This window comes from Neopelma chrysocephalum, unplaced genomic scaffold, assembly GCF_003984885.1.
Source record: "Neopelma chrysocephalum unplaced genomic scaffold, ASM398488v2 Primary Assembly neopelma1_363, whole genome shotgun sequence".
Lineage (NCBI taxonomy): Eukaryota > Metazoa > Chordata > Aves > Passeriformes > Pipridae > Neopelma > Neopelma chrysocephalum.
In genome coordinates, this window is record NW_020898027.1 from 261,191 (window position 1) to 273,744 (window position 12,554).

The 12,554-nt window shown below is 53.4% G+C and overlaps 2 protein-coding genes across 2 annotated transcripts in view; one reads left to right on the plus strand and one right to left on the minus strand.

The window, feature by feature from the left end:
* The window catches only part of HNRNPM (heterogeneous nuclear ribonucleoprotein M), a 22,908-nt gene extending 15,459 nt beyond the window's left edge, over positions 1–7,449 (minus strand). Inside the window, 2 exon segments of the mRNA XM_027706100.1 lie at positions 4,974–5,143; positions 7,293–7,449. Of these exon segments, the coding sequence (XP_027561901.1) occupies positions 4,974–5,143; positions 7,293–7,426 (304 nt within the window). The 5' untranslated portion in view covers positions 7,427–7,449.
* Positions 7,450–8,734: 1,285 nt separating this feature from the next.
* The window catches only part of YJU2 (YJU2 splicing factor homolog), a 7,764-nt gene continuing 3,944 nt past the window's right edge, over positions 8,735–12,554 (plus strand). The window contains exons 1-6 of the mRNA XM_027706102.1: positions 8,735–8,846; positions 8,992–9,092; positions 9,892–10,036; positions 11,082–11,216; positions 11,385–11,566; positions 12,305–12,422. Coding sequence (XP_027561903.1) covers positions 8,823–8,846; positions 8,992–9,092; positions 9,892–10,036; positions 11,082–11,216; positions 11,385–11,566; positions 12,305–12,422 — 705 coding nt within the window. The 5' untranslated portion in view covers positions 8,735–8,822. The remainder of the gene's footprint in view (positions 8,847–8,991; positions 9,093–9,891; positions 10,037–11,081; positions 11,217–11,384; positions 11,567–12,304; positions 12,423–12,554) is intronic.

Below are 12,554 nucleotides of genomic sequence, written 5' to 3' on the forward strand. Positions count from 1 at the left end.
ATCACTCCAATGAGTGATTTGTTTTATCTTGAATCACTCCAATGAGTGATTTGTTTTATCTTGAAATCCTGAGGGAAAAAATTGTCCCAAAAGGACAAAGGACCATTTATTTCAGGATTTTTAATTAAAAAGTCTGTTTTTAGCTGCAGTAATTTGCATTTAACTCTGCCCTGTTTGCTCTCAGGACAAAAACTGCCAACAGCAAGAGGCAAAATTCCTTGGAAAACTCCAGCTGCACCTTTCCCCAAGGGATTGGGATTGCCTTTTTATTCCAGGATCCAACTACCCAAGTGGCTGCTGCCTTTGAAGGGACTGGCACACAGAAGGATGGGTGAAAATATGCCTTTTTTTTTGCTTTTTATAGCTGGTTTCAGAAGCCCTGGGGGTAAAATTAAACACAGGAGGACTCCAGGGTGTGTTACCTGGAAGGTGGTTGTGGGAAACCACCACCCAGTGGGAGGATTAATGGATAATTTAAGCAAGGAATGGAGTCTCCCAAGGGACACAGGGAGGTGTTCAGCCTGACCTCCCACAGGGCCAGCAATTTATCCTATAAATATAAAATATTAATTATATATTAATGACATTAAATATCCTATATTTAATATAATTACAGAAAACAGCCTGGAAGGCTTCTCTTAAAATTGGCAAAGAAAGGAATGCTTGATGAAATCACTGATTTCTTTGCTTTTAATCTCCATTTCTTATTTTCAATAAGAATTTGGCACTACCAGCATTCCAGCCAGGAAGCAGGGAGATTTTTTTTGGGATGGTGTTGGAGACTGGAAGGGCCAGGGCAGCTCTACCAGAGCGTCCCATTCCAACCCACAGCTAAATCCCTGCTGATATCCAGCCTAAGAGCAGGAATTCCAGTCCATAATCCAGGATGAGATCATAGAGGACAATTCCAAGGGTTATGTGAGGAACAGCCCTTCCTGGGCTGATCCAGGGGGGTTGGAATCTCAGCATTCCCACGGGGTTTCTGTCACCAGCCATCAAGAGCAGCAGCCAAGTCCAACCAAACTTGGGATGGATTCAACAATTTAGGGATTAAGACAACAAATTCAGGGAATGAGAACAAATTCCTCCCAGGGGACCTACAGGACAAAAACCCCTCGGAGCCACAGGCTGGAATTCTGTGACTTTGCTCCCAAGAACATCCTGAGCCCTTGGAACCAGGGCTCTTCTCTCCCCAGCACTCCTGGGATTCACCTACAATTCTTCCTTCAGATCCACACAAACAACTTCCAAGGAACTTTGCCAAGCCTGGATGTATTAAACACAATGGAATATTGGCTCTTCTAACCAATCCCTGACTGGGAACCACGAGAATTCCAGGAATCTCTTGGAAAACGCAGGATGTGCCAGTTCTGCTCGGGGGCTTCGCCTTCGAGCCCTGAGATTAAAAACAACCTGAAGGAGCTTTTTTCCTTCCAAGGACCTTCCTGAAGAGCCAAATCCAAGGAGAAGCAGGGAAAGGGGAATGCCACAACTCTCAGGATCCGAGACAAAGTCCAAAGGACAGAACAAGTGCAATAAAAATGCTTTTTTTTGTCACCTGAAAACCACGTGAAATGACCCAATCCTGCCAGGAGAGGGTGGGTTGAGGCTGGCAAAGGAAGCTTTTTAAAAGGAAAAAGAGCAGGAACTCCCAGAAAATCCTGGGTTTAAGTTAATGCCAGGGTAATTAAGGTGCCTTTAAGACTAAAGCAGCCTGGGTTTATTTATTTCTTTAAACCTCACACTTGGAAAAAAGTTTGGGAAATTCAGCATTTCCTCGAGAGGCCAGAGCAGAAATCACTGCACCAGCCAGAAATGCAAACTTTTAAGCTTTTTATCTTTTTAAACTTTTTATCCCCCTTTTAAACTTTACAGCCACTTCCCAAAGTTGATCTCCAATGGAAAATGAGGATTTTTCAGCCAGGCTGGGTTGGCAGAATTCCAATATTTGGGCAGTGACTGTTCAGGAAGCTCAGGAAAGGGTGACCTGAGGCCTGGTTTGGATGGATTTTACCTGATCCTGAAGATTTTTCTGGGAATTCACCAGAACAATGAGCTGGGACATAAATATCAATTTAAAAATCTTCCAAGTTGGGCAATTTAACGATTTGAGACAAACCAAGAAGTGTGAAAGGTGTAGAGAAGGAAGTCTGAGCAAGCACAAAAAAGGAGAAAAGGGGGGAATGGTTTAGATCCCACTTATTTCTTTGGCCAAAAGGAAATATTAAATAGGGAAAGGAAGACTCAAGACATGACTAAAATTGTCTGGATGTCTCATAATCATCTGAAGTAAAGAATGAGGAGAATATTTGAAGAGGATCAAAAAGCTTCAACGTGAGGAAATACAGAGCTGGTCACTGCTCTTCCTTCACTTCCAGATGAAAATTCCTGACAGGAAATCCCTAAGAAGTCACAGAGGGGGAAGAGAAACACACTTTTGATGTGATTTTTACACAGTTTTGGTTAAAAGGGGAGAAGGAAAACATCCCTCCCAAAGCAGAGACAGAGAAGAGGCAGCACTTTTCCAGATGGGGAAGGGAAATAAATGTCCCTTTTGCACGAGAAGACCCAGAAAAAGGGGAGATTTGGCTCTTGGAGAGAGGAAGAAAAGAGGAAAGAGGGAGTGAAAAGCTCCTGCAGCCAGGGAAGGACTGAGACTCCTTGGGAAGGCCCAAGGAAAATAGAGGAAGGGGAACAAAGCACATTCCTCACTCGACCCTCTCTCTTTGCCTCCCTAAAATGTTGGGCTGGGAGCAGCTCGTGGCAGAATCCAGGGCACTGAACCCAGTGAGAGCTGCAGGAGGTCACAAAGCTCCCAAAAATCCCTGGGAATTGGCTGAGAAGGCAGCACAGGAAGTTTAAAGAGCTGCTCTTCTTCCCAGGGAGTTTGGGGTCCTGCCCTTCCAAGGGTGTGGCACCAGTGTGGCCTTGGCTGCAACTGCTCTGGTTGTTTATTTATTATGCCCAGAAAACCATGTAAATTCTGGATATTAATATATCCAGACAACGTGGCACAGCTATTGCCTCCTTTTACAGCCTCCTTGGACCCTCTGCCATTTGCTACTCGGGGCAGGAAGAAGGTTTAAACCACAACATCCTGAAATATCTGGGATTCAAAGCCCAGCTGGCATCCATGAACATTCCCACATTTCTGGGGGACACCAGGACAGCTCCTTAACATCCAACCACGTTCATATTCAGCCTCCACTTCCAGGGAGAAATTCCTGCCATCCAGAAGCCCTTTAAACCACCTGATCACCTCAGTTCAGCCAAAAAAAAAATAAAAGGGGGAGTTCTAACCAAGAACATCTTTTTTTTCTTTTCCATTTTATCAACATTCCCACTGCATACCTGTAATTGAGTTGCACCAACAAAAATACCCTGGAATGCCTGATCCAAGGCATTGGGAATGAGAGAGAAAGAGAGAGTGAGGGGGAGAGAGAGAGAGAGGAAGAGGTGGCACCTTTGGCAGCCTGGCCACCACCAGGTTGGCTCCTAACCCAAATACTTACTGCCACAAACCACCAGGGCTGGACAAAAGTTTCACCTGCTCCCCCCCCAGAAAAAAAAAAGCGGGGGAAAAAAAACAAAAAAAAAAAGCCTGGGAATGGTTGGGCCTGGAATTCTTCACACTGAACGAAAAAAACGACAGGTCAGGTTTGGTTTTATCCACGGGCACGTTCCTGGTTCTTGGGACTGAGGGAGGGAGAGAATCCCAAGTCCACGGCAAAGCCGGAGCGGTGGCTTGGTCAGGCAGTCCCAAAAACCAGGAATTGCTTCCCAGTTGGAGCCCTGCAGGCAGAAGGAAGAGGCTTCACCGTTGCCCTAGGGAAGGATCTGCTGGAATGAGCAGCTGAACAGCAAGGCAGGGAACAAGCTGACCCCGGACTTTTCCATCTGGAGAGAAACCACAAGAACACTTGGAACGGAATTCAACAAAAGCACTTGGAATTAAGACAAATCTCCGGAGAACCGATGGAGCTGGTGGAGCCAAGTGGGAGCAGGGACCCTGCAGGATTAGGGGCCTGGCCAAAGCAGCCTTGGAGGCTGTGGTTGGCATTAAAGAAAACCACACTGGTGGGTCTCAACCAGCCCCTAATCCTGGAGCTTCCCAGGGTTTCCAGTCCTGACAGACTCGGTTCTGTTTTGCCTCCAAAGACAAGACATTTTAGAACCCTTTGGAAATTTGTTTTCCCCTTTCATTAGGCCACACCTTGACCACATTAACTCTCCATCCTTGCCCAGTTCAAGCACAAGTGACCACTGCTCACTACCATGACTCTGGATTTAAGGTGCTGCTTGCTCTGAACTTGTTTGGAGCCATTGAAATGTTGGAGGAGCCAAGGATTTTCTTGCCACTCTCCTGCATTTCCAAGGTGACTTGAAAACTAGGAAGCTGGGCTCGAGCTTCGAGAAATGACACTAATTTAGACTCGTCACCACCTGAGCCCTCAGCTCAATCTCTTCATCTTCCTCCAGAGATGAAGGTGTTGAGGCCAACAAAGGCAGCTCCCACCTGGAAGTGGGAATGCCAGGACCCTGAGCCTGCTGCAGCACATGCCAAAGCACAAACCTGATGGCTCTTTTTTGGCAGGTCACCCTTAAATACATTTAACTGAGCCCAAATGGCAGAATGGCCCTTGAACTGAGCCCCAAAATCACCCCGAGTTCGGGGATCTCCGCACACCAGAGCAGGAAATGACCACCTTGAACGCCCAAAAAAATGCTAAAAATCTGAGAAAGGCCTAAGGAAAATCCTCCTAACCCCGGGCTGAAGCACCAGCAGCTGCACTGCCAACATGCCCACGCAGGAACCATCCCCCTGGAAAGCTGCCAGGGACGGATGTCGTGCAACAGCCGCGGAAGAACCTCCTCCAAAACCCTAAAATCACACTGAGTCCACCCAGAGCTGCAGGAAGTCGGGCACAGGTAGGACAACAAGACATCCCTGGGCCACCTGAGGAGCACTTTACCTTTCTCTTTGACCAGGTCCTTCAGGGACTGCCACTTGACGTCGAAGGGGATGTTGGTGATGAAGGCCCGGTACCTCCTGGAGGGGTTGGCGTAGGGCTCGAAGCGGTTCCCCCCCCTCTTCACCCCCTTCTCCTTCCTCTTCTCGTTCTGGGCTGGTCTCTCCCCTTCGCTGCAAGAAAACAGGGAGAATCAGCACATGGATCACTCTGGGTCGGGCACTGCCACCAAAGCTCGGGATGGAGTTGGGATGGTCCTAAAACTAAAGCAAACGTGGAACGGTTTGGGTTGGAAGGAGGTTAAAGATGATCCTGTTCCACCTCTTCCCTGGAGCTGGAAGCAAAGCACATCTCCATGAGGGGCAGAATCAGGAACTCAATCACTGCCTGGCTCTGCTGGAATCATGGAATGGTGTGGATTGGAAGGAGGTTAAAGATGATCCTGTTCCACCTCTTCCCTGGGGCTGGAGGCAAAGCACATCTCCCTGAGGGGCTGCAGGAAGGGACTTCCAAACTCCTGAGCATTGCAAGAAGGTGGATCACGTTTTTATGACCATGAAAAAGGTGTGGAAAAGGATCAATTGGTCCCCAGGTTGTATTTAGGAGAGATTCATCCTGCAATCCACTGCCTGGCTCAGCTGGAATCACGGAATCATGGAATGAGTTGGGTTAGGAGCTTAAAGCTCATCCAGTGCCACAGGCAGGGACATTTCCACTATTCCAGGCTGCTCCAACCTGGCCTTGGACACTTCCAGGAATGGGGCATCCTCTGGGAATTCCATCCCAGGGCCTCCCCACCCTCACAGCCAGGAATTCCTTCCCAATATCCCACCTAAATTTCCCTTCTTTCACTTTGAAGCCATTCCCTGTCCCTCCATCCTTCATCCCAACTTTTTTAAAGCTCGAGAAACAAAATAATTCAATTAGATTTGAAACCCTTGGGACTCTTTTAATTTGTTGGGTTGAGGAAATAACACAAAATTTAGTGGTAAAAGGTTTTTTTCTGGTTATTCCTTAAACTGGATTTACATTCCTGGCCCTTGAACTGCTGTAAAACGTTCCAGGCAACGAGGATGAGGAAAAAATTTCCTGGAATTCTGAATTTCAGGCTCCCAAATCAGCTTAAAAACCCCTCAAGCTTTGCTTAAGCCACTCAGGGCAACTACAACCCAAAGATCTACATAAAATAACACATTTTAGTCCTTATTTGGGGGAGATATTTTATCTACTGGGATTTTTTGCTCCCTCCTGGAGTTCCAGAACTAAAAAGTTTCACCCAAACTAAAGGAAAATTCTCCTGTTTGTGGCGTTTGGAGAAGGAGGAACTGAAAGGGAAGCTCTTATTTCCTCAAAAAAGTGGATTTTTACTCACATTCCACCACAAGATTCTTTAGGCCACACCCAGGAAGTGGCTCAGAAATCCCTAAAACCATCAAAATCCATCATATCAAATCCCCCTTTCCCCCCTAAGGTGCAGATTTAAACGAAATTGTGTTTGTCAGGATTTTATTTCAGTTGCTCAAAGCCCAATTTGACTATTTTTAGTGTAAAAAAAATACCCCAAAAACTGATAAAATGGATAATAAAATGGATATTTTTCCCGATCTATTTTTCCACATCTATTTTTCCAGATCTTCCTCCCCGTGAAACCAAACCCACCACCTCAAATCCAACCTCAAATCTGCAACAGGACCCGGAGCACACGAGGTTCAACCTCCTGGTTCTCCCCGCGGGCTTAAACCGGGACCAAAAATGTCCTTTATTCCATGGATTTGGCCTCAAAACCAGCTTTTTTAAGTGAAATTTTCCTTGAGCAGCAACGGAATGAATTGAGAAGCAGTTGAGGCTTTTTTTTCACCCCCAAAACTACAATTTTTGTTGAAATTCCTGCAGCGTTCCCTCGCCACGAGGGTTGTGTAACCCCTTCCCGGCACCACCTCAAACTCTCCCCCTCGAGGTATTCGCGCTCCTGAGCCACCTCCCGGGTGAATCACCCCCAAAACTGCGAGAGAACACAAAGGAATTAACTTTAAACACCGCCCGCACCCCTCCGGCACCGCCTGTTCGCCCCGCGGCGGCTTTAACTCCGCTAAACCCCGGGCGGAAACTCCTCCTGAGCGGGACGGGGGCGAGGAGCGCCAGGAGCGGCTCCTCCAGAGGCGCTTTCACGGAGTTAACACCGCCCAGATCCCCGTCAGGGGCCCCGAACCAGGAGCGGCCCCGCCGGGCCCGGTTCCCCCCCCACCCCTCACCTCAGGCCGGGCCCAGGCGCGGGGAAGGCCGCGCACGCGGCGCCGCCGCCCCGTCCCCACCGCTCCTTACCTCTTGGGGGGCGGCCCCCCCGCGCCGCCCGCCCCGTTGGGCGCGGGCGGAGGCGCCGCCGCGGCCGCGGAGGCCGCCGGAGGCTCCATTTTGCCGGGGGCGCTTTGCGAGGCCGCCGCGGTCGCCGCCGCCATTTTCCCTGCGCGTCCCTTTGTGTGGCGCGCGCGGGGCACGACGGGAAGGCGCCGCTCCTCCCGCCCGCCAGGGGGCGAACCGTGCCGCGCGTGCGCGAAAGGGGCGGCACCGTGAGGGCGGCGCCGGCGGGAAAGGCGCGCGTGGCGCGCAGCGCACGCGCAATGAGGCGGCAATGGCCGCCGGGCGGGACTGGGAGCGGGGGCGCGGGATAAGCGGCGGCCCCGCTGTGTGCGGCGGCAACGGCCCGCGCTGGTGTAATGGTGGTTCTGCGCTGTACGGACAGGCGGTGATGGCGGCGCTCTGTGTGGGCAGCAGGCTATGCTATAGTACTGCGCATGCGCTCAGCGGCGGCGTGCTGTACGGACACGCGGTTATGGCGGCGCTCTGGGAGGAATGGCGGGAACGGAGTGCTGCGCATGCGCAATATAGGGCAACGCCGCAAGGCATGGCGGCGCTGCGCGTGCGCAATGGGGAGTGTTGAGCGGAGGTGCGGCGGAGATGGGGATTTTTGGGCGTTTTGTCCCCCAAAATTTGAGATTTTGGGGTTTGTTCCCCCCATGGGTAACAAAGCGATAATTCCGCTCTAAGAGAGACGCTGTTTATCTCACAAAATCAAGGGATACCCGTCAGTGCATCTCTTGGCCCTGCACAGGAATAAACCCACGAGGCCTGAGGTCGAGTTAGTTTTTTACAAACTCCGAAGGCCTCGGAATTGTCAGTTTTAAGGAAGAGACAGTAAAACACACCCGAGCAGGAGAACGCGGAAGGAGCAGAAGAGCTTCCCCTGCCTTTGGGATGTCACTAGAGCTCTGCCCCGAACCCCCCGACAACACCGGGACAGTGCCCCAGGGACAACTCACTCCACTTTCCCCATTTAACACTGACCAGGAAACCTCGTCCATAAAAAAAGGCTCAACAGGGCAGCCCGGGGGGGGGTATTTTAAGTATAAAAAAGACCTTTCAGGGACTGTTGCCCACATGATGAATATGTGCCGTAGCAGAACAGGGGAGGCCGGGGCCCACAGCGAGGGTCGCTGGGAAGCAGCCGAAGCTTCCCCAGCCCCAGTTCGCAGCCCCGGGCCCCCCCAAGACCGGGGAGGGAGCACAGCCCACCCACCCGGACCCCAAAATCGCCGGAAGCTCTGATGAGGCCGCGGCGCGCCGGCGGACTGTTGGCTGTGATGCACAACAGCGGCGGGAGCGGGTTGTTGACAGGCAGCTGGCTCAGCCAATAACAGGCGAGAATCACAGAGGGTGTGGCTCGCTGCGCCAATGAGCGGAGGAGGAGGGCGGGGCTAAACCCGGAAGTGGCGAGCGGCGCGGGGGCAGCACCGGGAGCACCGGGGGTCGGGAGCAGCAGCAGCAAAAGCAGCAAAAGCAGAAGCAGAAGCAGAGATGTCGGAACGGAAAGTGTTGAACGTGAGTTGGGGGGATCCCCCGCCAGGGGGGCCGGGCCGGGCCCGCGGAGGGTCCCGAGCCGGCCGAGGGCGCTGCTCGGGGGGCTCTGGGGAGCGGGAGAGGGCTGAGGGCCCTTCACACCCCCCTGCGCTCTCTCCCCTCACAGAAATATTACCCCCCGGACTTCGACCCAGCGAAGATCCCGAAGCTCAAACTCCCCAAGGACCGTCAGTACGTGGTGAGGCTGATGGCCCCCTTCAACATGAGGTGAGAGGGGACGGGCACCGCGGGGGGGTTTGGAATGGCGCGGGTTGGGAGACACCTTAAAGCACGTCCAGCTGTGCCACGGGTTGGACACCTCCTGCTATCCCAGGGTGCTCCAACCTGGCCTGGGACACTTCCAGGGATGGGGCAGCCACAGCTTCTCTGGGAAATCCATCCCAGCCCCTCCCCACCCTCCCAGGGAGGAATTCCTTCCCAATATCCTATCTATCCCTGCCTTCTTTTAGTTTAAAAACTAGGTTGCCCAGAGAAACTGTGGCTGACCCATCCCTGGAAGTGTCCAAGAAAAGATTGGAGAAGAAAAGGCTCCAGGGAGACCTGAGAGCCCCTTCCAGGGCCTAAAGGGGCTCCAGGAGAGCTGGAGAGGGACCTGGGACAAGGGCTGGAGGGACAGGACACAGGGAATGGCTTCAAAGTGAAAGAAGGGAAATTTAGATGGGATATGGGGAAGGAATTGCTGCCTGGGAGGGTGGAGAGAGGCTGGGATGGAATTCCCAGAGCAGCTGTGGCTGCCCCATCCCTGGAAGTGTCCAAGGCCAGGTTGGACAGTGAAAGGTGTCCCTGCCCGTGGCAGGGGGTGGCACTGGATGGGCTTTAAGGCCCCTTCCAACCCAAACCATTCCTTGAATCTGTGATTTTGGGGCTGTTTTATGAGGAGCCCCTAAACCTCTGTCAGGGAAAACAACCATCGCTCAAACCGCCCCTGGAAATCCCGTGGGTCTGACCTGTTTAATCCCTTTTTTTTTTGCTGTGGGATGGACTTTTCCCTTGTCCTTTTTACCAGGTGCAAGACCTGTGGGGAGTACATCTACAAGGGGAAGAAGTTCAACGCCCGGAAGGAGACGGTGCAGAACGAGGTGTACCTGGGGCTGCCCATCTTCCGCTTCTACATCAAGTGCACCCGCTGCCTGGCTGAGATCACCTTCAAGGTGACACCCCCGAGGGGTCCTCTGGGCTCCCACCCTCTGGGGAGCAGGGGCGGCACCTGAGGGAGCAGCTGGAGCTGTGCCAGGGCAGGGTTTGGTGGGATATCAGGGAATTTTTTTGCCCCCGGAGGGTGGTTGGGCACTGCCCAGGCTCCCCAGGGCAGTGGGCACGGCCCCAAGGCTGCCAGAGCTCCAGGAGGGTTTGGACAACGCTCTGAGGGACAGGGGGGGATTGTTGGGGTGTCTGTGCAGGGCCAGGGGTTGGACTGGATGATCCTTGTGGGTCCCTTCCCACTCAGGATATTCCAGGATTCTAGGAACAAATCCAGTCTCCAACTCTGTCTCATCCATTCCCCTCCCAGTTGCTTTCGTAAATCCAGGAATTGTGCTTTACCCTGTAGGATCCCTGATAAATTCCAGCTGCTCTGAAATCCTTCTCTGCTCCATGTCCCCCATTTTTCCATGGAAATGCCCCTCCATCTCCCCCAGCTTTGAGGGGCAGGGGGTGGAGAAGGACAAAGGACAACCCTGGGGAACACGTCCAGAACTCTTGGACAACGCTCTGAGGGACAGGGTGGGATTTTTGGGGTGTCCTGGGCAGGGCCTGGAGTTGGGCTGATGATCCCTGTGGGATCATTCCGTGGTTCTGTGCCATTCGTGCCCTCGTGGGGATGGGGTGTCCCAGCAAACACTGAGCCCAATCTCCCATCTATCCCTGCCTTCCTGGAAGTGTCCAAGGCCAGGTTGGAGAAGGGAAGGCTCCTGGGAGACCTGAGAGCCCCTTCCAGGGCCTAAAGGGGCTCCAGGAGAGCTGGAGAGGGATTTGGGACAAGGGCTGGAGGGACAGGACACAGGGAATGGCTTCAAACTGAAAGAGGGGGGTTTTTCTGTCTCCTCCCTTCTCGGGGCAGTTGGAAGCTCTGGAGTGTCCCACCCACCCATGGATGGGCTGTTTCCAGCCAGTTTCCCTCCTGGAACTTGGGGAACGTGTGGCTCTGGAAGTGGCTGGGGCTCAGTGCAGTGATTTTTCCCGTCGTTTCCCCCTCAGACAGACCCCGAGAACACGGATTACACCATGGAACACGGAGCCACTCGCAACTTCCAGGCGGAGAAGCTCCTGGAGGAGGAGGAGAAGAGGCTGCAGAAGGAGAGGGAGGAGGAAGAGCTCAACAACCCCATGAAGGTACAAGAGCTGAAAGAAAACCTCCCCCCTGCCCTGCCTGACCTTCCCCAGCCACAGGGGTGACCTCGTCCCACCCAAAAATCGGGATGAGGGGGATCCTCTTGTGCTCCCTGGAGCTGCTGGGGGGGGTCACTGCTGGCACATTCCGACTTATCTCCTCTCCCCCAGGTCCTGGAGAACAGAACCAAGGACTCCAAGCTGGAGATGGAGGTCCTGGAGAACCTGCAGGAGCTGAAGGAGCTCAACCAGCGCCAGGCCAACGTGGACTTCGAGGCCATGCTGAAGCAGTACAAGGAGTACGAGGAGGAGCAGAGGAGGAGGGAGCAGGAGGAGGATGAGCAGGAGATGAAGTGAGCGGGCTGGGAATGCTGGGAGTGGGATCAGCCAGGCCTGGGAGCTGAGGGGGTGGGATGGGGAAGGGTTTGGGGGCAGCTTTGTTGTGGCAGAGTGGTCAGGGAGGGGGAGGGGGTTTGGTGTCACTGCTCCACCTGGCAGGGAAATGGGAGGAGGGACGTGGAGGGGATTCCAAGGCTGGAGCCGGGCTGGGAGAGCTGGGGGGGTACACATGGAGAAGAGAAAGTTCCAGGGAGACCTGAGAGCCCTTTCCAGGGCCTAAAGGGGCTCCAGGAGAGCTGGAGAGGGACTTGGGACAAGGGATGGAGGGACAGGACACAGGGAATGTCTTCCCACTGCCAGAGGGTAGGGTGAGATGGGATATTGGGATGGAATTCTTCCCTGTGAGGGCAGGAAGGCCCTGGAATGGATTTTCCAGAGGATGCTCCATCCCTGGGAGTGTCCCAGGCCAGCTTGGAGCACCCTGGGCTAGTGGAAGTTGTCCCTGCCCATGGCAGGGCATGGAAATGGATCTTTAAGGTCCTTCTAACCCAAACCATTCCATGATTCTGGGAATCATGGAATGATTCTTCTGGGAAGTGTCCTCTCCTGGAGGGAGTTTCTGCTCCTGGTGCTCAGAACCTTCTGGCATTCCCTAAAAACCCCCCGGGAAGGTGCATCCCAGGGCACTGCTGGAGGCTGGAGGAGGTGGCAGTGGAACAGCCCCAGCCCTCAGGGTGGCCCCTCTCCCCCAGGTCCATGCTGGAACAGGCCCAGAACCGGCGGCTCCTCGTGGATTCCGACTCCGACGAGGAGGCGGCGAAGCTGCGCCCGAAACCCGCCGGCACCAACCCCACGGACATCCTGCAGGAGGTGAGGGGGGAGAGGGGCCTGCACACAGCCCAGCTGCTCCCCCAGCTTAGCCAGGGGCCTAGAGCCCAGATCCAGCCAGGATCCCTCATCCTGGAGCCCAGATCCAGCTGGGATCCATCATCCTGGAGCCCA